The sequence below is a fragment of the Acartia tonsa genome, chromosome 6 (genome assembly GCF_053477335.1).
Source record: "Acartia tonsa isolate MP-2025a chromosome 6, ASM5347733v1, whole genome shotgun sequence".
Lineage (NCBI taxonomy): Eukaryota > Metazoa > Arthropoda > Copepoda > Calanoida > Acartiidae > Acartia > Acartia tonsa.
Window position 1 is genome coordinate 38513123 of NC_137265.1, and position 25586 is coordinate 38538708.

Below are 25586 nucleotides of genomic sequence, written 5' to 3' on the forward strand. Positions count from 1 at the left end.
GCTTCTTTTAGTCCAGGGCAGGTCTATAATTATTTTAGGGGGGTCACTCCTACTCTCCTAATGGAAATTGCCCCTAGAAAAATGAATCTTGCAATTAAAAAAAAACTTTTCCATTCTCCTAAGTATCTTTTAAGGCCTCTAGAGGAATACGCTAGTGCAAGCAAAATATAAAGCAATGCAATGTTTCTTTTTTATTAAGATTCCCATGCCTGTGCTGTACGGAGTGTTCCTGTACATGGGTGTGGCCTCCCTCAATGGTCTCCAGTTCTTCGACAGGATCCTGCTGTTCCTTATGCCCAAGAAATATCAACCTGACTACCCGTATCTCAGACAGGTAGGGATTTAACGTTTCAACCGCTAATAGTAACCTACAGGAGGTTTAATTTTGTGTTTCATCATTGGGAATATACATAAATTTATCGGCCATTGTCTTATCCCTATATCCTTGGTATTTTTATCGCTTAACAAACAAGGAACTGTTATTTAAATACTCTTGTATGTACAGACATTATATGAACTTAGAGCATCTGCGCTTAGAAAAAGTATAGTATATCTTATTTACTTATCCGTGTACCTACTTTTCATTAATTACTTTTTTTGTTTAATTAGGTTCAGCTGAAAAGAGTTCATTTGTTCACTCTGGTTCAAGTTCTCTGCTTTATTGCTCTCTGGCTAATCAAATCTTTCAAAGCAACCTCCATTCTTTTCCCGGTTATGGTGAGTTTTTTTTACATTTTGTATTAAATAGTATGTTCTATAAAGCTTATATTCCTTCTCTCTATTTCTATGTCTGTAGCGTTTTTTTTAGTAGCGAAGCTACTCTATAATTATTTTTGTCTGTCCGTCCGTAACGCTATGGGGGAAATGGGATTTACTCAGCTCCTATAAAAGATAGAATGCTGAATTTTTGAAACATTCCCATCATTAAGAAGCACAATTAATTATAAAACATCAATGGCGGTCGGACGGCTTTTTAGCAGGTTTTAGGCTATTTTTTTATTTTTCCACATTTTTTCCCATATCTTTGGTGTTTATGGTCCGATTTTCAAAATTTTGTCAGTTAAAGATATCAAAATTAAATTTCTCGTCGTTTGAAGAAAACATACAATGACGGTCAGTCCCATCAACGAATTTTTGTGCTTCGCTACATATGTATGTTGTCATCCTTGTTTTTATTATATACAAATTTAATTGTTGCTCTTTGACGAAATCAATCTTTTAAGAAAAAAAACTTTTTTTCTTTTTTTTATGGAGAGCTTTTATTTGCCTAAAGGGACTACTATACTCTGTACTTTTGTAAACATGTATGTAACGATATATTTTTTAAAGTTTCTGAAAGTCAACTTTTAATCTTACATACAATTAGTAACAAGATGGTTTGGAAAAATGCATACCCTGAGTTAAAATGTTGGAAGCGTAATAAATTGTTAGTTTAATTACATTTCAGCTATGGTCAACCTTTACACATTTACTTCAATACAGCCATTTCATTATTACTACTGTGCTTACCTTGTTGTCTTATAGCTTAATCTTGTTAATTATCTAACTTGAATTTATTTAGTTGGTTGTGATGATTGGAATCAGAAAGGCTTTGGATCTGTTCTTTACGAAGAAGGAACTTCAGGTGAGGAATTTAGCAGTGCAGCTGCTTTTAATATCAACTTAATTAGACTTCTTTAATAGCGTCAGTCTCTAAATCTTTTGAATAAATTAATGAGGTTGGAAGTTTTTCCTTTTATATGTTTATGTTTTCTATTCGTGCATTAAACCAAAAATAGCAAAAATATTATTACTTTTATATATATTTTCTTTAGGGTAGATTATTGGGATAACAAATTTTCAATTTCATTTTCAAAAAAAATATTCTCCAGGTGTTGGATGATATTCTGCCAGAATTTAAGCGACACAAACGTCTTGATGATGAAGAAGCTTTGAATCAGGCACAAAAACTTAGTTTAAAAAAAATCACAGGACGTCTAAAGAGGATGAAAAGATAATAATACCACTTTTTTAATTTAAAAAAAAATCATGTTAATTTTTAACCCCTCTCCTCACTATATAAAATTTTGGTTGTACATGTCGACAATATGGACCATATATTGACGTACTTAAAGAGCTGTTTGGCATATATATTCACCACAAGAGAAAAATATCATAATAACTGATAATTAAAAAGAGGTGGGAGGGTAAAAGGTATTAGATATTTTCCTAGGTCATGAAGTTGTACCTGGTATTAGAACAAAACATTCCCCCTACTCCTATTATTAATGTCATCCGACTAAAATAACAAGAAAAACAATACTTAATTCTAACTCGAATCAAAAAGACTCCTACAACTAGCGGATTGAATAAATAAAACAACGTATTTGAAAACCAGGACGATGAGAAGCCAGAAGGCGGAGACACTGCTGTTAAAGGAGATGATATTAAGGGTATCAAGAGTACTAAATCTTCTATTGAGGTAGACATTTGAATTTAAACTAAAATCAGGTCTAGTCCGTACTTTTGTCTGGAGTAAAAACTATAAGACTGTTTATTTTTGGGTCCTGTTGTAGTTATTTGTTAAATCTGTCATGGTCATTTTTTGTTATAAAAAAAGATGACAACATCCATAAGTAGTGAAACACAGAAAATTATGGACGGACTGACAAAATTAGTCACAGAGCAGATGTCCAGTTGTCATAAAAAAACATTAAATAATATGCGATAAATAATTTTCTCTGTTTGTAGAAGTTTTTTGGCCTACAGACGGGCCAAGTACTGGATACTATTTGGTACGGGGAATCATCATCTATGATTTCATCGATATTTTTAGATAGCAGTCAAGAAAATTATATTTGCCCACTAGTGTTTCAGAGGAACTGACGTACAGACAAAGTTAATTATAGACTAGTTTCGCTACAAATAAAATGCAATTCGTTTTTATAAAAATATTTGGGTTATAGACGGTTGGTAGACAGCTTTTACATAATAACATACTTTTGTCATGAGAATGCTTTGCTTACCAAAAAGTTTAAAACATGATGTACAGGATTTGTCATTTGTATACAACATGTCCTACTAGGTGAAAGAAGAGGTAAAATATTTTTCTTGATTAGCTTACCATTATTTAAATCTTATTTGTAACCCATGTTCAGGTGCCCATATTCAACGGTAACGTGTTGAAGATCCCCCACAACAACATCAACATTACCGAGGAGATGAACAAGAGTGGCTGCTGGAAATCTTTGGAAGAGAACAGCAGCGCTGCCTCGGCTGACAAAGCGTAAGTTTCTTAAACTTTTAAAAACAGGCAAAAATCCAGAAAAGTTGGCTGGCGTCCTGTTGCCTTTATAATTGAAGAAACCATCCAGTAATGTTTGTTAACCACCATAAAAAAAAGTCAATTTTAAGATCCAGATTAATAAGAATAAGCTAGGAAAAATGCAGGGAGGAATAAGGCAACTTTGAATTACATTGGTACATAAAATTTTGTTAACCCGTTCTCCTACAGCTTTGAGAAATGTTATTAAATCATCATTAGTCATTCTAAACTAGCAGTGTCAAATATTTCAACCAATAATTTTAATCTACACAAGGAGCAATTTTGTGATCATTATTTAGTATGCACATTTATTGAATTTGTTTGAGAGAAATGCCTTGATCTTTATGCGGGTGTTTGGGACAAGGAACTGTTAGTTCAATATTTTTTAAATTTCTTATTATAATAAGTAGCCTCACTACTTCTAGATGTGAACTTCCTTGTTTGTTCATAAACGAATGGGATACAGGGATATGATTATCTATAATACAAAGTAGAACGATGTCTGTCAGTTTGTTTGTACCGAAGGATCTCGCTAACCGTTGAACCGATCGGGTTCTCCTTTTTCATAGGTCCCGGAAAGGTTTAAAACTATTTTCTTTAGGAAAATACACCCCCCGCCCCAAAAAAAAAGAAATCTCCCCCATCCAAATAAATTTTTTAAAAATTTTCTTTTAAATCTAAAATACGTAAAATGAGGCTGATCAAACTTCTTGAAGCAAGCTAGTAGACTATAAATCAGTGGAACCTTAGGCTTGAATAGATTAATATAATTGGTGGCAAGGTTTAAACACTATTATTTACACTATTAACATATTTATTCTTGCTTCAAAAAGATTATAAGCTAACTGATGACATAACAAGTGGATTATATTTAGCGGTCAGCATAATACTGTCCATTGTCCCATGGATGTAAAGGGATAAGACAATGACCGATAAATTGTCAATTGTTGTACGTCCAAATGATGTACACAAAATTACTCCTTCTGTAGATTACAATTGGTGGTTGAAACGTTTTGACAATAACTTAATAAACAAACCAATCAAAATTAATACAAGTCCCGAAAGTTGATAAGCCACTGAATAAGAAAACGTTATTTAAAACTTTTGGGACTTGTGTAATAAACAGCCCAATGTCCCCTTTATCTATGTCACTGTCTCTCTGATAAACACTGTAGATAAAACCCTATGTCAAATTAAAATGATTCTATATAGAAAAGTATATCGTGCAATACATTAGTTTAGCTATATAGATTTGTCATCTGTGCTATAAAAATGCATTCGATTAACTATAAAAAAAACTCCCTCTTTCTCTAAATTTAAAAAAAAGTTTTCATCTTTTTAAGAATAAAAAAACTGCATGAGGCTGTTATAGCTTAGCTGCGGCTAAGGCTGACTTTCGTAAGCCGCGCGAGGCTAAGAAATACTAAGGTGGGTTCTTTAAAAAACCAAGCATCGCTGAATCGGTATGGTAGCCAATTCACAAAGTTTAATTTGAACAAATTTTATTTACAAAAAGAAAAGTGTTCTAAAATTATAGAAGGGTTATTAGGATTTTATTTTTTTTTATAGATTTTTTATGATTTTGGAGGACTTTTTACAAAAAAAAAAAATTTTAGTGATCTGGTTATCATTGCGGATTGCCGAATCTAATTTTTAAAGAATATCCACCTCTGTTTATTTTCAATAACTAAATTTTAATAACAATAGCTTTGTGACTGGCATAAAAGTTGAAGCTAAAATTTGTTTTATCTTACAAATTTCAAAAACACTTAATTTATGATGAAAGTGTTTTTTAGAGTGCACAAATAAATACATATAATGCTTGAATATATTTAAAAATTAGGTGCGCCACTTTTGACTAGGAAATACAGAACAGATAGTTTCTAAGTAGCACAGCTACATAAAAAAAAATATTTAAAAATAAATAATAGTTATTTATCGAATCATATTATTGACAACTTTCCGCGTAAATGAAAAAGAAACAATTTTAAGATTAAAACCAGTTGTGTTAGACCCGAGGCGCTGTAGGCTCGGCTAACAAATCTTGTATTGATTTTATGGTTTTTGTTTAAATGTTCGTGGAAAATTTTATGTAATACGATGCTATAATTTATCAGTATGGCTGACAACTTGTTCTAATCCAGCGGATATTAATCGGTTGCTGAATGTCTTGTAGCAGTGCGACTTTCTTGCAACTGCTCCTTGACAATGTTTGGCTGCCATTGTTAGAAAAATATTGCTGAATTGTTCAAGCTACCGGCTGCGGCAGTTGGTTACTTTAAAAAAAGGATTAATATTGTCTGCAGAGTGAACAAACCTTTCTGCTAATTAAATTTCCTGAATATATGAATTTGTTCGTGCTAAAAAATAATTGAATTATCTGCAGTTATGTTTGGTATATATATTTAAAATTGTATGCAAATCCATTAGGGAAAGATAAGGTCACATGTGATCAGAATATCTGCGAATGTGGCGGTTCAGAAAGGACTGTACGCTAAAAATTTGTCGAATATTTTTTTTTACATTACTCCTTGCTGATCGAAAAAGGCTAGTTGTTGGGTCGGCTGTGAGTTTAACACAAAAAAGTTAAATTAACCTTGTACAAATATACATATATATATATAATTTTTTTATAAAACTTATTAAGGGAGAGGTCATTTTCTAGTAAATCCCGTAAAGGTGTGTGTTATAAGGCCTAAAAATAGTAGTAGAACGATAAGGTGCTCTAGATATATGTATTCCCTTTTGAATAGAACAATAGGGAAATTTTTTTTTTTTTTTTGATAACCATACCTGGATTATCTAAAAAAAATACGAAATTTCTATCAAACGCTTTGTTTGGCTCCAACTGACAAAAATTTAAAAAAAATATAATTATAATAATAATGTTTTCTATAGGTACAAGGTAAAGGTTAAGAACAATCTATACCATTAAACAAAGGAAGAAGTCATTCTTTACAGGTTGATTTATTATAATTATATTTTTTTTTATTTGTGTCAGTTTGAGCCAAACAAAGCGTTTGATAGAAATTTCAGATATTCCAGGTACGGTTATCAAAAAAAAAAAAAAAAAATTTCTTCCCTATTGTTCTATTCAATAGGAAATACAAATATATAGAGCACCTTATCGTTCTACTACTATTTTTAGGCCTTATAACACACACCTTTACGGGATTTACTAGAAAATGACCTCTCCCTTTGTTAAAACTTTCGGGTATGGTCCCGTTCGGGGCAACGCCTGTGATGGGTCGTTTCGCCGTATTTTCACAGTAGCTTTTGAGTTAGGTTAGGTGATTGCCCCGCAGGGTTAGAGCTCCGCAGGAGCAAGAAATATGGGAAAAGCTACTGTGAAAATAAGACGAAACGCCCCTTCAGAGGCGTTGGCACGAAAGGGACTATAACCAAACTTTCAAACAAAGGTTCTTCAATCAAAAAGTTATCTGCAGCCAAAAATCTTATTACATTTGATATATAAGTTAGCAAAAAATGCCGGTAATATTTGGGGCTTTCAAAGATCCATGTATAGTTATAACACGATTGTAACTTTGTACATTTGTTTTATTTTTTTCTTACAGCAGTAAAGTCCTGTTGCGAATAAAGAGAAATGGCATGAGTATTACTATAGAATCATGGTCTGTTAAAGGAGCCAATTATGTACATTATATTTACCAGATATATACTTGAGTTTTACAAATATTTTTTAACCATTTATATTCTAGAATATACCAAACAAAGAGTTTAAAAACAAAATTCTCTTCTAAAGCATTATTTTCGTTGTACTTTTTAAACTTTATGTACATTTTCGGGCCATTTACTATTTTTATATGGACTATAGGGCTGAATAAAGGACATGCCAAAATAAACTTGCATTCTATTCCTAGAATTAATCCATTCTTGCAAAAAGGGATATTACAATTTTGTGAATAATATTAATCTACATACATTTCTTTATTACCAACAATAATAATTTACTAAGTATAATTTCATTCATCCTTATACTAAGGTAACAGGATGTTTGTTTGTCTGTGTGTCTGTACCAAAGAATCTCGCTGACCGCTGAACCGATCGAGTTCTCCTAAGCAATGTAGATTCTCATTGGTCCTGGGAAGGTTTATAACTATTTTGGGGGAAGGTACCACCACCCTCCCAAGAGAAATCACAATAAAATCGAAAAAAATTGAAATATTCCCGCCGCATAGTGTCGCTAGCGTAGTGGCGCTGCGTAGAGACATGAATTTAACAGTTGATTGACCATAGACAAATTATTTCTCAAATTAGATATTTAAAATAAAAATAAAATTAAGGCCACTAGAGGCCTCTAGGGGCGTAGTCGCTAGTAATAATTAAAGAAATAAAATATTTTTTTTCTTAATTGTCCTATCCCCTTACTCATGTCAGATTTAAGGATAATCTAAAATTTTTTATTTGTGTTGATTAGGCTCAAGGAAACAAGGATGACAACATCCATAAAAGCGAAGCTCGGAAATGGAAGGACAAACGAACATTAACACTTATAGATTGTCAGAACTGAATTAGCAGAATATTAATGCATCAGTACAAACAATATAGTTAGTAAATTTGTTGCAAAACTGCATAAATAGATGATGATGTTTAAGGACATACATACATTTTTTGGATTTGTTTATAGAGATGCTTTGCTTATAATATTGTGCCTTGTTGTATTAGGAATCAGTTTTAAAAAAATCAGAAGAATCGGATAATTTTAACATACAAAAATTTGTTCTAAAAAAAGTTAAAAATCGACATGTTTCAAATGGACGTACAGACATTCTGGTATTGATTATAGAGTTGCTACGCTTTCTAAATTGTACCTAACTACTACAGGAATCATTATGCAAAGTTTGGAATCGATAGGTCAATTCTAACCTATTTAAATTAACGAAAAGAGCTAACTCTATGTGACGGACGGACGGACAGACGGACCGACCCTAATTATAGAAAAGCTTCGCTTTTAAAAATCAAGAATGGTTTATTTCTTAGAACCTTAGCATCTGAAATAATTACTTGGGATAGTATCTAATGAAGTTTTTTTTATAGTTCCTATAAAAAATGTCGTCATACTGCTCTACCATTGGTCAATTAAAATGTATACTGGCCTGCCAATGGTAATTTAGTCTGTGTAATGGACTATCTTTGGTGATTTCTATTGTATGACATCACTTTTTTTAAAGACACTATGAAGAGCTTCATATATAATGGAAAAAAAGTATCACAGGGTGTAATGCTTTTTTAAAATATGGAAACATAATTTTTATAAACTTTAAATGATGAAAGTACCTCATATGGGTGATTCTGCTGTCCACTTTGACATCAGGTCCAGCAAATGAAAGCGAATAGAATACAAAATGTTTTCTTTATGACAACGAACTAAAGGACCAAAAGTTTTAATGAAATATTTTTCAGGGCTGCTCGCAAGAAGAATGGAAGAAAGATGAGTCTTGTGAAGGAAGAGGATGAGGGTGGAATTGTTATAAAGGTAAAAAGATTTTTTTTCGTAAACAAATGCATAAAATTGTTTTTGTTTTGTTTTTAATATAGTTTAAGCATAGAAATGAGATACAACCAGTTATCAATTTTGGTGTAATTGGTAACGTGTTGTCTTTCTTTTGAGGAGGTGACGGGTTCAAGCCTGTACAACGCCACGTCATTCTAAAGATGGTAAAAATGGTACATGCTGCCGCGTGACATCAATAGTAAGAGCATTTGGAATGATTTGGCCAAAAAACTCATTACCATACAAAGTTATGATTATTAGACAAAGGTTGTGCAACTAAGTTCACCTAATACCCCGGGCGTTTGAATAAGTTAGGGAAAAATACTGCCCTGAGTTTCGTTACAGTATTGTGAACACCAACCTCGCTAGTACGAGTCAATTTAAAGGTAAAAAGAGATATTTTGGGAATAGTCCCTTTCGTAACATCGCCCCATAAGGGGCGATTCGTCGTATTTTTAAAATGGCTTTTTATAGGTTATTTTAGGTTAGGTTAGGTTATATTGGGTTAGGTGATTGCCCAACAGGGTTAGGTAATTGGTCCCGCAGGGTTAGAGCCCCCCGCAGGGGCTAGAAATAGGAGAAAAGCTACTGTGAAAAATACGAAGAATAGCCCCATAAGGCGCGATGTTACGAAAGGGACTATATTCCTATTTTCATATACACGCGTTTGACCCGCCTATTTTCCAGAGCCCTGCGACTGTGGCCGCCACTGAGGAGGGAAACGAAGATGAAAAAAAGAGACTGGTCGATAACGGAGAAACATCTGTCTAAATTATCTGTGCACACACACTATCGTCTAACCACATACAACTCCAGTCTTAAGCTATCCTAAGAGCATAGGAGTCTAATCTATGTTGTCTATTGTTAATTTGTAAATTGTTAATTTTAATAAGAGATGTGAGTCTTAACCTATTTGAAGATAGAATAATCTAAATTTTATGTAACTTCAGTTAATATCTTTAAATTTCAAGATTTTTTTTCTCGATTATTAGAAAAGTGTTAAATCTTTTATTTACTCTGTATTTCATAGCTAACATAGTTATTTATATGTCTATCTAAAGATATAGTTTATTTGAGAATCTAGAAATAAATTAGCTCATCATCATGAAAACTTTTAAGTTTAACAAGAAAAATTTTCTATGTTTGTGTTATCATAATGAACTTAGCTTAAATTGATTGGTAATTATTAAGTTTAATTTATTTGTCTATACAAACATATGAAATTTTTCTTGGCAAACTACTTAAAGAGAGTGTACATTTTTCACTGTACATAATTTGATAGATTTTGGTGCTGTCATCCACGCATATAAAATGTAGGTTGAATTTTTATAAATTTTAAAGTTTTTTCATTTAATTCTATTGTTTACATTTAAGATTTATTGTTATTTTTTTGTAATAATCTATTTGCTTTGTTTAATATTATTATTTGAATTTTTTATATTTAAAAGAAAACATTTTTTACTGTCTTTTATAACCTAAAATATTAAACCCAGATATAAGCATTTCTTTTATTGTTGCAAAAAATGGATAATTACTTTCTATTTTATCTAATTTTGAAACTTTTGAAAGTCTGTATCTATTCCTTACTAGACTAGAGTTAAAACTAAATGTATATTTAATGTAGTAAAATATTGTATTTAACTAACATGTACATGAACTATATATGATTAACACCGGGTGGAATCAAATAAAAGTTAGGTGTACCTATAATTAAGCTAGTTATACCTACAAATATTTTATTTCACCTATTGTAAAGGGGAGAAAATGTACTTAAATCTGACTGAATAATATTCAATTTTAAATATTAACCTGCCTATAACCCTGAGGAAAAATACAGATAGTGGAATCATAAACAAGTTAGGCATGCCTCATTGCCTGTACTCTTTGATATATATAACTATAATAAGTTCACCTAGTGATTCCATGTATATAATTAATGTTGATATTTTTGAAGTTATTAAAGTAGGGTTGGAGGCACATATAAATAAACATGAAAAAATGAAACATATTTGCTTTCTGATGGACTGATTACTAAAACTGGAGGGATTATTAAAAAATAAGATATTTGTTATTTTTTGTGACAGTAGTGGTAGAGAAGAAATGTATGTTGGCATTGCATAAGTAGGTATACTAATCTTGTTAAGATGTACCTATTATTTATGCGATTACCTACATCTCTTATCTAACTCACATTCTGATATTGTTTATTATTTGTCTAAAAATCCTTTTATAGCAAGTAAACCATTCCTTATCAATCTTATAACCACCCCACTTACATAGTAAGTGTTTTTATAGACAAAAAGTTTTTTAAAAGAGTTTCATAAGGAGAGCTAGAAAGTTTTATGTGAGATAATTTTTTTGTGAGGAGGTTATTTTGGTGGTTTACTAACGCTATAAAAGATTTCACCTAAAGTTGTTGTAAGTAACTACAATCAGCAATATCTTTTTACATTCAATTTTAAATCATGAAATTTCATAATTTTCAAATATTCATTTAATCACCACTTTGTTTTTTAAGTTTCTTTCAAATTGATATATGAGAATTTGTAATATAAATGATTGTAAAATTTATGATATATACAATAATTTGTGAAAAATATATATCGCTATATAATATAACAATTATGACTTTGTGAACAACATAACAAATGTGTAGTAATATTGTACAACAGTGACAAACTATGATTTTAAGATTTAACAAAGGCGTTTGATACATTACTTCTTAAAATCATGGTTTTTAATTTGTAATGATTTGCGCGGACACTGAAAGGATTTAATAATATAAACACGGGTAATCATAATCATAAAATAATTTTTCAACATCATTATTTTAAATGGGAAAGTACCTCATCAAAATAGATTTCATTTAAAGAAACATAGTCTATTTATCAAAATAATTAAAATTTTAGAATTTTTTAGTGTCCGTGTGTAAGAAATGTTTTATTGATGAAAAAATGAATTGGTTGTTACTAGTAGAAAGATATCCAGTAGTGTAATTAATTAAATGAAATATATAGAGGATATTGTGTGGATATAATGTTTATTATTTTTAGTATCGTAGCATATATATTGTTAGGGGTTTCAATACGTCCATTGATCTCTAGGGGGTTTGGTATCGGTTTGGGTTCTAGATCCTTGAAACATACTCTGCGTCTTAATTGTAGTGTAAAGGGTCAATTCGCTCTATATACAACTAGTCCTAACTGTGCATGGTAATGAGTTGTGCCTGTTTTGGGCCAAGGCATTCCCTCTACTCTAACTATTTAAGTCGCGCACCTAATATGATTTTTAAAATCCGATCTAAATTCTATTAATATTGGAATCAATAAAATAAACACATTTTCAATAATAACTTTTATTTTATATTCTAATAAATAAAGCATCTAAGTTTATATAATTCAACAACATTAGGGGGATTCGGGGATTAATTAGTGGAGGTTAAATGGATTTGGGAATTTTAAAAATAGGGAGGGCGGGGGGGGAGTCTAGGAAGGGACACACAACAAGATTGCATTGTGGTGGGAGCTAGCGAATAGGTTAAATATAGGGGATGCTAAAAATCCTTCAAGCTTCTGGTCTATCGGTTGGTTGGTTAACGTCTTCCGTTGACCTTGGCAAGATGATCCAGCAGTCTCTGGACATGAGCGGGCATTGGGGGCAGACCTGAGGGATGGTAGCCTGTCTCGTCAGCAGTATAGGAAACTTGGATCTAGAAATATATATATAACTTTGTTAGTATTCCTTTCAAACAAGGGCTAATATATACGTCTGAGTTTATATAGCTGTGGCTGCTGCTCACAAACATTACCTGTTCTCCCTCAGAGGTTATATAGCTGTTGCTGCCGCTCACAAATATTACCTGTTCTCCCTGGGGTGATATAGCTGTTGCTGTCGCTCACAAATATTACCTGTTCTCCCTCTGGGGGATATAGCTGTTGCTGTCGCTCACAAATATTACCTGTTCTCCATCAGGGGTGATGTAGCTGTAGCTGACGCTCACTAATAGTACCTGTTCTCCCTCAGGAGTGATGTAGCTGTGGCTGCCGCTCACAAATTTTACCTGATCTCCCTCAGGGGTGATGTAGCTGTAGCTGCCGCTCACAAATGTTACCTGTTCTCCCTCAGGGGTGATGTAGCTGTAGCTGCCGCTCACAAATGTTACCTGTTGTCCCTCAGGGGTGATGTAGCTGTAGCTGCCGCTCACAAATTTTACCTGTTCTCCCTCAGGGGTGATGTAGCTGTAGCTGCCGCTCACAAATCCATCTCTCATGCTCTCTTCTCTGGTGGATCCTTGGTCATCAGCGAAGCTAAACAATATAGTTCCTTGTTGATCTTTGTTACGCACATTAGACAAAATACTGAGATACAGAGGGGAAAAATGGGCTACAAACCAATGATACAGCTTCCAAAACTCGTTCTGCCATTAGGTTAAATTGGTTTGGGAAAATATTTAAATATCATCCATTGTCCTTCCTAATGACTGGAAATTTCACAATTGTATTTGTTTATAAATAACATATGAAATAAAATTTAAAATTCTTACTTGAAGTTGTAAGATCCATCTTCAGCAGGGGGGTTGTTCAGAACACCTGACACAAAAAATTGTTTTTGTCTGGCATCAAGAAATTTTTATTCAAAAGTTTATTTTTAAAAGTCCCTTTTAAGTTTCCTAATATGTGCACTTTATTTTTACTTTCAAATTGAATTTATATGTAGATCCCAATCTTAGAATGTTTTAAGGTTTTTTGTAGAAGGGAGAATTGAAGAATTTACGGAATAAAAATTTATTGATATATATTACCGAGGGCAGGGGCAGTACCACCGGTCTGTCTGCCTCCTCTGGGCTCATCAAAGATTGGCTCAAAATCATCCTGAGCAACCTGCAAATATTTCAAATATTTTATTATTAGCGAAACTACTCTATAATTCACTTTGCCTGTCTGTTCTTCAGTCAGTCAGTCCGTAACGCTATGAATGAAATGTGTTTCTTGGTAGCTATTGAAGATACAGCTGAAAATTTTCGTGAAGATACTTTTGACATATGATGAGCATCTAAAATGTACATTGTTATGTCCATCTGTCTGTTGGTTATGCTTCAAAAGACATACACCTTATCTTTTAAGGTTTTAAGATTATCTTTGAGTCTTTGCGAATTCTCTCTCTTCGTTTCTATTTAATGAGACCTGAACCCACTTTGTCCGTTTTTTCCATTCCATTGCTGTTTTTGAGCTTTGCACATTATGGATGTTGTCGTGCTTATTAAAAATGTAAAACAACTAATTTATTTTGTCTTAATCTTGAATTGTCATTCAACGCTTAAAATGTCATATTGTCGATGAAAGCAAATTAACTTTAAATTACTACTAGAAACCTATTACTCCACACTGAACTACCTGCTGTTGTTGAGGTCTGTTGTTCCTACGGCCACCTTGTCTCCTGCCTTGCCTACCATTTTACTATGTCTACTAGAAACCTGTAACTACCTGCTGTTGTTGAGGTCTGTTGTTCCTACGGCCACCTTGTCTCCTGCCTTGTCTACCATGGTTACACCCATGGGTTCTACTATGTCTACTTTTACCTAGAACTACCTGCTGTTGTTGAGGTCTGTTGTTCCTACGTCCACCTTGTCTCCTGCCTTGCCTACCATGGTTACCCCCATGGGCTTTACTATGTCTACTAGAAACCTGTAACTACCTGCTGTTGTTGATGTCTGTTGTTCCTACGGCCACCTTGTCTCCTGCCTTGTATGCCATGGTTACCCCCATGGGCTTTACTATGTCTACTAGAAACCTGTAACTACCTGCTGTTGTTGAGGTCTGTTGTTCCTACGGCCACCTTGTCTCCTGCCTTGCCTACCATGGTTACCACCGTGGGCTCCACCATCTCTCTCAGCACGAGTCTCTACGGGAGCTTCAACCTTAATGGTTACATTGTATAATGACATGGCACTATGGGACATTTCAAAACAAATTTTTTTTTCTCAGAGTTTCTCAGAGAATTTTTTACATGAACGTGTAGCTTTTGATGAGTAGATTTGACTTTATTTCATCCACTTTAGGTAAAAGTCCCGACTATTATGCTTTTTTTGGCTTTAAAGTTTTGGTTAAAAAGTAAATGATTTGAACGATACATTTTAGTGCAACGACATTTGTTTGCATAACATTCATATGTTGTATGATCGCATCAAAACTAGGGGGTGTGTTGTGCGTTAAAGGGAGGGGACTTTTAAGAAACAGGGCTAAGATTAACTGTCAGAAGAAGGGGAAAAAATGTGATGAAAACATCTTTAAACATTTAGTAATTAATTTTAATTAACCAAGATAAAATTTACTTGTGAGGTATAATTTTATATAATCAAACATATTTTAATCTAAAAGTTAAAAACTGAATAAAATGTCAAAATTACCCTCTAAATTTACCTATTTAAAAATAAAACAATTTTAACTAACCTTACAAAATGCATAATATAAAATATTATATTTTATTCCTTACTTTTATTCTTTCTTATTAATAATGAATTACCTCATAACTATATGACTCAATTCTTTCTTTAAAGTTTTAGTTTTAAGTGATTACTCTTAGCTTGTAGAAATAAGATTCCCCTTTCTTTATGTGCAGCTGGGAGTGTTCATACAATACTTATAACATTTTTTCATGATTATTAATTTTATTAATTTTTTAATTCTTAGAAACAGATGGAATACAAAGTCATATTTTGTTCTCAATATATTTTTAAGTTGCTAAAATAAGTAAATACTTTGCTGAAATGTAAGACCACCTTGGTAGGTGCTAATTTCCCCCTCCCCTAAATTTCTGGGATGGGATCGGAAATATCATATGTTCTAAGATTGTAAAATTTCTATAATTAGATTTAAAGACAATAAGTAATAAATATGTCCTTAACAGAGCTCTCAATTAGCAAACTTTAAATCTTAAAAATGAGTTTGATATCTTAATTATATTTTATACAGATATCAAATTTTATAACCTTTAAGTAAGTACACTATGCAAATAAACATAGAAATGTATGAGAATAATAATAAGATGATCAGAAGAGAATTTTTAATTTTTTCACACATCTTTCCTTTTACAATTGTTAGGTACATACTTTTTATCCCTTTCTTAATTATTTTACTAAGTATGATAGTTTATGAATATTAAAAAGATTGCTAGTTTTATTTAAAGATTAGGTACTCAACTAGTTTTTTGGAGCAAAAAAATCTCTTCTATATAAGCACTAATGTAAAAAAGGGTACTAAATAAAAATCAGATTATTAAACTATTGACTTTTAAAATGTAAAAAAAATATTTAAAAATTCTAAATGTTTTATAATAGAATCTAAAAGAATTAGATTGGTTAAATATAATTTCAAACTAATATTTTGTATCCCAACCCTTTGAAATTACATAAGAAGACGAAATGAATTAAGTATGTCGTCATTGTGCATAGCAAAATTTAAGTTATGAAAAAATGAAAAATAACAGCAAATAAATAATCTTTTTTGATATTTTTTTAAAAGAATATTGTTTTGAAGTCCATAGATTATAATCGAGACATATTTCATATCTCTATCTTAAGCAGGGAAAAAATGAAACAAAACATATACATTTGTCCCATAGTGCATGGATTTAGAATATCGCAACCCATTAGAAGCGGATGATGCTCTGGATTTTCTAGATAATTACTAAGGTAATATCGAGGATGACAATTAATTATTAGAAGCAAAGCAGACCGACGGTTTAAGTGAGTTGGGAGAATGCTCAAAAAAATATTAGGATCTTGTGTATATAAAATCACATTTCCCCAATTAAAACCATATTTTCCCATTATTATAAACAGATTTATAGACAGACAAACATACAAAATGAGATAATCTTGTAGATGATCATTGCCTTGGTAATCTTAAAAAGGAGTTTTAGAAGCTTGTCTAAAAGTGAAGGTGTGAAAACTTCTGATGGGCGGAATGACTGCCAAAACGCATTTCTAGATTCATAATATGCTGTTATAAAAAGGTTTTGTAACAAATTATAAGAAATCTACTATAATTATGTAATTAAATACTTTCTCTAGCCAATCTAAAAAATCATGCAAGAAATAACGTCATAATACCTCGTCGAAGATGGCATCATCATAGTTGTTGTAATCATCCAGCTGTGGGAGGACCAGATCAACCTGTCTGGCGTCTCTGTCCTGAGGGGTGTAGCTAACAGCATCCTCTACAAATTCTTCATTGTCAGCATTGATGTTCTCTAGCTCGGGGTACTGAAATATTTATAAGGATACTCAAATGCTCTGTAAATGATAATGGTGCCCAAAGTTTTATAATCAGGTTCCTTTATTCATTGGCTCAAAACCTTATGGTATTTGAAACTTTAATCTATAAAGTGTTGATGACACAATACTAATTCAAGTATGGCTTCGAAACCGACTATTATTCGATTGATAAGAACCAGTTCTTAGCCATACTGAAAATTATTTATAACACCAAAATACATACAATTTTTAGTCTGGGTCTTTGGCTCCTCGGGGCTAACAAAACTGATTTTAATATTATGTTTTCTTATTTAAATATCTGCGGAAAACTCTTATAATACGATGCGATATAACTATTTATTGATTTAAATAACAATAAAACTTTTAGATTAGCTACACTAAGAAGAAAAGGTTAAGAATAATCCTTGTAAGCTTAATAACAATACCATGTATAGTTTGTATGCATGTATACATAAAATGCATTGGTAAAGAATCACTAAAGGTCACAATTAGACACGATGAAAGATTATAACACGGAAACTATACTATAGCGTTTGTGATAATAGTGTTCACTGTAGTACTTGGTGTACAGATTATTAAGTCTGTATGTGATCATCATGCCTAAGAACCAAACTGCATATGTATTTTTGAACAGATAATTATGCTATGTATTGTTCATTGTAATACATAGTGTACAGATTATTAAGTTTGTATGTGATCACCATGCCTAAGAACCTAACTACATGCTTGTGAACAGATAATAAAGATAAATAGTGTTCACTGTAGTTCATAGTGTACATATAATTAAGTCTGTTTGTGATCACCATGCCTAAGAACCTAACTACATGCTTGTGAACAGATAATAAAAAGAGATCATGATATGTCACGTGATTACGACACAAGAACGTGATTTCTAAATGAAAGAACATCTATAAAGTAGATGTTATTTCATGCATTTAAAGAAAAAATGCGTATGTATGCGTTGACAATTTTGTTAAAGTATCAAAACCTTTTAGATAAAAATTTGAACGCGCTTCAAAAACTATTTATTCATAATAACGCCATAGTGACTTTATTATAGTAATGTCTCATAATAGTGCATAAAACAATCAAAAACCAAAATTTGACAAAATAAAAGATTGTAGTTAGTTACTGAAAAGCTTTGCCCTGAACAAAGATTAAAATAGGGATTAGATTCATGATATGTCATTTTGGGGATTAAAGATATATGGATTTTATGAACTTTTATGCATACAAGCCCTTTTAACTGCAGGATACCCAGTTGGACGAAAATGTACACTAGTTAAAAAAGTACAAAAGATGATATCCAGTAAAATAATGCGTCTAAAAGTGGATTTAACAAGGATGACAACATCCATAAAAGCGAAGCACTGAAACGATAGGACAAACGGACATTAACACTTGTATAGTGTTATAACTTAATTATCTTAACATAAATTTATGAGTCAAAGCAAAATTGTAAGTAAATTTGTTGAAAAACTGCTTAATACAGGATAATTTTTATGGACATACTTACATTTTTAGGACTTGATTATAGAGTTGCTTCGCTTATTACATTATACTTTGTTGTCCCAGGAATCAATATGCCAAAAATCAGATCAATCCGATGATTAGATCACATAAAAATTTGTTGTTAAAAAAGTAAAAAAAATTAACATGTTTAAAATGGACGTACGGACATTTTGGTAATGATTATAGAGTTCCTACGCTTTCTAAATCGTACCTAACTACTGAAGAAATCACCATGCAAAATTTGAAATCGATAGGACAATTCTAACATGCCTAAATTAACGGAAAAAGCTATCTGTTACGGACGTACGGACGGACCTACCCTAATTATAGAAAAGCTTCGCTTTTAATATATAGCTTCATTGTATTGTTTTTAGAAATAAGTCTATTTAGAAAAATAAAATAAAAATTACAAAACAGCTACTGTATAAAATTGGAAACTTACTGTAATTATTTTTATTTAGCTGAATAATGAATCGAATTTAAAAAAAAATATGTTTAGGCGTACTGACATTAATTGATTATAGAGTTGCTGCGCTTTAGACAAATATAATTAACGAAGAGACTTTATCAAAGGGCGGGCAAAAAGTTACAATTTGTCTATTAGACGTACTGACATGATATGATTATAGAGTAGCTGTGTTACTAATAATAAGATATACTTACGGAAGGGAAGTTATCAAAGTTCTGTCTATATTGGGGAAGGGCGAGGGAGTAGGGGACAAGGAGAAGGAGGGTGAGGGACAGCATCTGAAAAAAACCATCATAATTAATATATTTTTAGATATTAGGCCACTATGACCACTTCAGGTAAGAGGTAATCTCTCAAAAATGGTTATAAACCTTTCCTGGACCTATAAGAGGAAAGAAATCTGTATAAATAAGAACCATGTCGGTGTAGCGGTTAGCGAGATTCTTTGATACACAAACACACAGATAGGTACATAATATAGGTATGCCTATCTTCATATAGGATAGTAATCAGTGGCGGGCACAGAATTTTGCAACCGATTAAACTAAAATCTAAAATATAGATCAACACATCTCAAGGAAGTTATACCTATATAAATTTAACAAGTCTATCTTCCTAGTAGTTATGTATTTCTATCTTTTATGATAATGATAACTTGTTAAAAGTATACCAGCTCTTTAAAAAGTTCTTTATTAATTACTAAAAAGTCATATAAAGCACAATAATAAAACAAAATTGCATGAAGGCTTTTTTACTTCCTAAAGGAATGAGAAAACAAAACATTTTGTTTTTCGAATTTAAACTTGACAATAGCAGACTTTATTCAAAATGCAATGGTATTTTATAGGGTAGGATAAGAACTTAATAACTTCTATTAAAGTTCGTTTGTTGGTTCATTAAGTTGAGTGTGCAAACGTTTTAACTGCTAATTGAAATCTACATAAGGGGTAATTTTGTTTACTTAAATAACACTAACTCAAAAAGGAAGAATGAGGTCTAAACATTAAAAGATAGAATAGATAAATCGCACAAACAAACAATAGTTGATACAAGTTCCATTATGTACAATGTTAAAATGAAATGTTAAAATGTTCATCTATCCTATTGTTTCTTAAGTGTGTGTGAAAATGATTAAACTGCAAATCTCGCAAAATTTCAGTAGGATAGATTTGCGCATTTGCATTATCAAATATTTTAGATTTAATTCAAGGAAGCAAATTAGATTAAATTAAAAATGATATACGAATTATAATAATATTAAACAACAGAAAAAAATTAACTTCCATTACAGAATTATGAAAACTTGTCCATTATCGCCACTTTAATTATACCATGGTCAAAGCCCAAATTGTGTTAAAATTGTATCAAAAAGATCTTTGTGACGTAATAAAAATGAGGGACTAATATCTATCCATCTCTTTTTAGGGGTTTGCTTCCCCCTTCTCCTCTCATCTCCGTCATTTTTTTACGTCAAATAGATCATATTTGACACAATTTTTACACAATTTGGGCTTTGTCAATACCATGTTATAAAAAAAACTTAAGAAAAATGTATGTCAACATGATTCTCCAATCTCACAGGGAAAATTGCCCCATCATATCCCACACAAAAGTGTGTGTGATTCTGCAACTTGATAATAATCATATTTTTCTTGCCAAAATTGTGGGTAAAATCCACTTAATCAACGTTTTAACCATATCCCTCCTCCCTTATATTTTTAGGCTTTAAAACTGTTTCTATCCCAGTAAAAGACAAGCCCAACATATAACTTTTCATAACACATGCTTTTTTCTTTATAATAAACTTCAATATTAGGGCTGGGGGGCTTTGATTGCTCCATAGGCGGTGAAAGGGATGTTGCCAAATAATTGGGAGGAGGATTTTGTAGGAGGTATTTTGCATAATTCATAGAATGACCAAGCTAGTGTATAAATTACATAGTAAAGATGGATTCTTAAAAAATATTCTTGTTTGTTAACCATATTCGGTTCTTTTAATAACTATGGTCCTAACGTAGTGTTTTTAACTGAATTAGTTCTACTAGAAGCATATATATCTACCATAATAATAGATTTCAAAAATACATAAAATTAATAAGGAGTTAAATTTTCAACAAAAAAAATATGTTTAAGTATCGGACGTGCCATTAATGCATTTTGACAACTCCTAATACTTAAATATTGGTGGTTATAAGCAGCCAAGTTGAATATATTAGTTATTAGCCTCTTGATCCTGCATTTACGATCCCATTTTAGATACCATAGTCCATAATCTCTAGTGTACACTTTTAGGGAGGTATATTTATTCTGAAGAAAATATATTTTAACTCTTTTTTTCACCACAAATAAAAATAAAATAAATCACATACGATCTTATTTATGGCGTATGTATGAACCTAATCTTGCTATTAATTTGCATGATACAACCAACCCCTTCATTACAAGACCTTTGTTAGAAAGTCCTAAATGTGTATAGTTATGAGTTGTGCCTGTTTCGAGCCAAGGTATCTGGGTAAATTTGTGGTTTATTTGTATATTAGTGTGCCGCAATGATATAATACTACATTCAATTGAATTTATACGTACCGAGAAGTTGACGGCAATACACTTTTCTTTAAATAAATAATTCTGTTCTCTGTTTGTAATTTACCATAAAATATACTAGATATGTGTTTTATAGTTTTGGGTTTGGTAAATATGATTTAAAGAATTTAGAGACCCCCCTACACTCTCTTTGGGACTGTAAACTAATAAATATTACCTAACCATACTGTCTTCAAGAAAAGATTCTCAAAATAATAATTTTAAATATTTAATTATTTAAATCATTTGTATCCAAAACATTTGTATAATTGGGATGTTCAAGGAAGGGAAGATTTTTTTAAACAAAAGATTTCCCGCATATTAGGATACAAAATAGCACACAAAATATATGTTGTATGAAAATATTTACTATGTTTTAAGAGTTTTATCCTTAAAAAGTCATCGTCATAGATAGTTTAGTTTAGAATTGCTATCAATAAAATCAAAGCATTTAATTATTATAATACTATGAAACATTAAAGACAGTTTTAGATATTGTAAACATCACAAGAAGTCAAAATACAACATATAATATTACTTTTTAGAACACAAAAATCAGGAAGCAGGAAAAATATAAATATACCATTTTTTGATAGAACTATCTATTTAATAATAATGCCCTTGGTATCAAAAAACTGCATTTAAATGCAGAAATGGATATTGCATCGCAAGAAAAAAACTATTCAGCCTTCAAAATGATAGCTACACCGTTTTAACTATCGTCTTTTTATTTTTTGATAAAATGACTAAAAAGTCCTTTAGTTTAAAAAGACAAAAAATATCTTATACATACAAACAAGCATGACAAAAACCATAAACGCGTATAAAATTTTTAAAAAAGATTCTATACATGTTATACGTCCAATTTTCCTTTCATTGGCCTAACTGTCATTGACGTACAGACCTCTAATGGATGAAAAGCTTCGCTTTTAATTATTGCTAGTGTTGCCAGCCTAAGTTTACATTAACGGTAAAAAAAGTTAATGTTCACTCATATGGAAATGAAAATGGGAAAAAAGGTTTTTAATTCTGGCATTGTTATTGATACACCGGTGTAATCTAGTTCATTTACACAATAAAATTGTGAATTCTTATATTGAAGTAACAGGTTGTCTTTATGTCTGTAGGGATGGAAAAGTTTTATAACTATTTTGAGGGAGGGTACCTCCACCCTTTAAAAAGACATGGCTCCTAATTTTTAAAAACATTTTTCTTTAAAACTAAAATTGAAAGTAAACTGCCGTCTTTCCTATAGTAACCCTACATGCCTCTAGGGGCGCAGCCGAAAGTAAAATTGTAGACTGTAAAGGATTTTTGAGGAAGAGGTTCATTTTTATTAGGAGAATTCATCTAACCTTTTACTGAGGCAATCATGTAGATGGTTGACCAAAAGTTCTATACAAGTTTGAAAATTTAATAGAAACTAATACAAAAACTCAAAAGTTTAGCTTAAAGTTAAACCTTTAAGCTAATATATAAAAATCCTTGATTATGGCAGTAACATGATAATGGAGTTTGGGTAATAAAAATACAACAAGTGTGTGGGCCCGTCCCAACATCATGGGAAAAAGGGGAATGTATATCAGTCTAAAAATATGATCAATTAAAGATTGGTCAATTACATTTATATTAATCTACAGCACTTTTTTCTCCTAAATGCAAATTTAATAATAAGTAGTGTTTAAACTTTTCCACCAATAATAATAACCATTAAAAAGGATAGTTTTGATTATCGTAATAAAAGTCTTATATTTATTTATCGTCCATTGTCTTTTCAATCAATATCTATGGGTAGAATCAAATAATTCCTTTAAACTCAGGAAAATTTATCTTAGGAGTTTACCAATCTCTTGATCTCTAGCTCATTTCCAATCCCAACCATGGGTGGTGGAAATAACTTTAATTTTAAATAATTATGCTTTGTTTACAAATATGAGAAAAAAATAATGGAAAACAAGGAAAAACTGTTGAAAAGTAGCGCAGTAATATTACTTGGAATTGCCTTAAAATCTTTACAAATAACCTTTTTAAAATTTATAAACACTTTAGAAGAATGTAAGATTTATTCAGTTGATTCGCTTAAAATGATAGAATTTAAAGCATAAAACCTCATAAATACCATTAACCTAAATTATACCAGAAACACAGTGTACAAATTATGAAGGGATCTTAAGGGATAAGACAACGGACGATACATGGTTTTTCACCCTCATTATGATAGATATTATGCATTGTTTATTTAAACTAATAAAAATTAAATAAAAGTCCCTAAAAATTAGGCCAATGAGAAGGCGTTTACAAAACGTTGGGTACCAGTATAATTTACAGTCCAATATCTCCTCCCTCCTTACAAATTATGTGTTGCCAAGATGGGGTGCAATTATTATCTCGTTAAAAAGATAGTAAACTTTGTTCATTAAAATGATTGTTCATATTTAAAATGAGTTTTTCCTCCATAGCAATGTATACTTTTTGTTATGAAAAAAAGTTATATGCAGTATTAAAAGCAATCATAAACTACAAAAGAAGTCAAAAATCTCTTTCAAGAAGATATTGATAGTCCCTTCTGAAATATAATTTAGGGAAAAATTCTTCCATTTATACCAATCGGTCACCAAAACGAACAAATTATTATGGTCTTAAAACACGGTAAAATACCTTTGGAAAATAGATGAAATTATAACTTAGAATTGCAAGGGCAATTTACGTGTTTAATCAGCATTTAATAAAATCATTATGAGTCAGAGTAGCTTTGTTTGTTATTTACATACAATAGCCAGAATCGCATTTTAGCCTGCAGTTTGGATTTACTTTATTCTATTGCCGTTAAGATAGCGATAACCACGGAATCTATTGATTTCTTTATATTAGAAAAGCTTCATGTATTTCACATGATAGATCTTGCCCATTTTATTTTTAAAATTAGGTTTAGGCTATTTTTTTCCATTAGTATATGATAAAATAGTAGCTGCGCTCCTAGCATATAGGAGCTATGTATTCGAAAGAGTAAGGAAAGTTTGAAAACAGCCTAAAACCAAACTTGGATAAAAAAATTAAATAGCATAAAACCATCCAGGAACCCATAAAAAGCTTCCATAAAATGGAGAACTCTATCGATTCAGTAATTATGGAAATCTTAAGCTACAATCAAAAGAACCTTACTACTTTATAATATAGGATAGCATAGCATCAACTTATCAATTCAATGAAAAATTGTATTTCCTTTATAAATAACATTCTAAAGGAATAATTTAGAAAATGAAACCAGCACATTATGTGTTATGCATATAAATATTGAATAAAAAACTAAATCTTTTATGTCTAAAATTAACTTAAAACGAAGTAAAGTTTAATTTTTAAAAGTAGCTCATTCAGCAAAATTCTAGCTATTTCCCAATAGTCTCCAAATAATTTAAAATAATCATTCTATATTACAGAGTAAATAGTAAAAAACAAGGTTTGAAATTCTTAGGACAATTTTAACATTACTATATTAACGATAAAAATTATCCGCTATCCGGACGCACATATGTAATTACAGATATGCCAGATCAATTTTGTACAATATGATCAACAAAGCCTATAACAAAAAAAAAATGCCACAAAAAAAGCACAAAAACACACCTTTATAAAAAGATGTTGTGGGATTGATCTGTTGTTGATTACTGACACCGCACATACAACAGCTCATCAGTTAAATAGATGTTGTTGGCGGTCCCGAAGCACAATCAACAACAAACACACGCACATACACACACGAGAACACAACTCAAACAACCGCCACTAAAGTCGGTACATTTACAAACTGGCAGATTTTTTTTTAGCAATTTTCATTTATATCTCTTTAACATTATGACTTTTCAGATACAAAAGAATCGTCTGATTGGTATAAAACTTTAAAACTATGACATTCATAATAATTTCAATA

At 31.3% G+C, this 25586-nt stretch overlaps 2 protein-coding genes across 11 annotated transcripts in view; one reads left to right on the plus strand and one right to left on the minus strand.

The window, feature by feature from the left end:
* Positions 1–11851, plus strand: part of Ndae1 (Na[+]-driven anion exchanger 1) — a 98550-nt gene extending 86699 nt beyond the window's left edge. For 9 of the 10 annotated variants that reach the window (XM_080164746.1, XM_080164741.1, XM_080164748.1 and 6 more), the window contains 8 exons: positions 200–334; positions 610–717; positions 1562–1624; positions 1872–1940; positions 2378–2461; positions 3138–3265; positions 8729–8801; positions 9507–11851. In XM_080164746.1, the coding sequence (XP_080020872.1) occupies positions 200–334; positions 610–717; positions 1562–1624; positions 1872–1940; positions 2378–2461; positions 3138–3265; positions 8729–8801; positions 9507–9590 (744 nt within the window). In that variant the 3' untranslated portion in view covers positions 9591–11851. The remainder of the gene's footprint in view (positions 1–199; positions 335–609; positions 718–1561; positions 1625–1871; positions 1941–2377; positions 2462–3137; positions 3266–8728; positions 8802–9506) is intronic. The other variant, XR_013880764.1, reaches the window with a different exon arrangement.
* On the minus strand, positions 9990–25383 carry LOC145322601 (uncharacterized). Its single transcript, XM_080164751.1, has 8 exons — positions 25283–25383; positions 19270–19353; positions 16930–17082; positions 14620–14736; positions 13621–13699; positions 13363–13408; positions 13033–13126; positions 9990–12528 (listed from the first exon to the last, which is right to left on the minus strand). Exons 2-8 carry the CDS (start codon positions 19351–19353, stop codon positions 12412–12414), a joined length of 690 nt encoding a protein of 229 aa, XP_080020877.1. The 5' UTR covers positions 25283–25383; the 3' UTR covers positions 9990–12411.
* Between the last annotated feature and the right edge of the window lie 203 nt (positions 25384–25586).

What these genes read in the sequence shown, in the direction of transcription:
- LOC145322601 (XM_080164751.1), bottom strand. Translation starts at nt 19,353, where the DNA reads ATGCTGTCCCTCACCCTCCTTCTCCTTGTCCCCTACTCCCTCGCCCTT. An exon ending in GATGGATCTTACAACTTCAA is followed by an intron (nt 13,127 to 13,362) that starts GTAAGAATTTTA and finishes TATATTGTTTAG; the next exon opens with CTTCGCTGATGACCAAGGAT. An exon ending in TCACCCCTGAGGGAGAACAG is followed by an intron (nt 12,529 to 13,032) that starts GTAAAATTTGTG and finishes ATATATTTCTAG; the next exon opens with ATCCAAGTTTCCTATACTGC.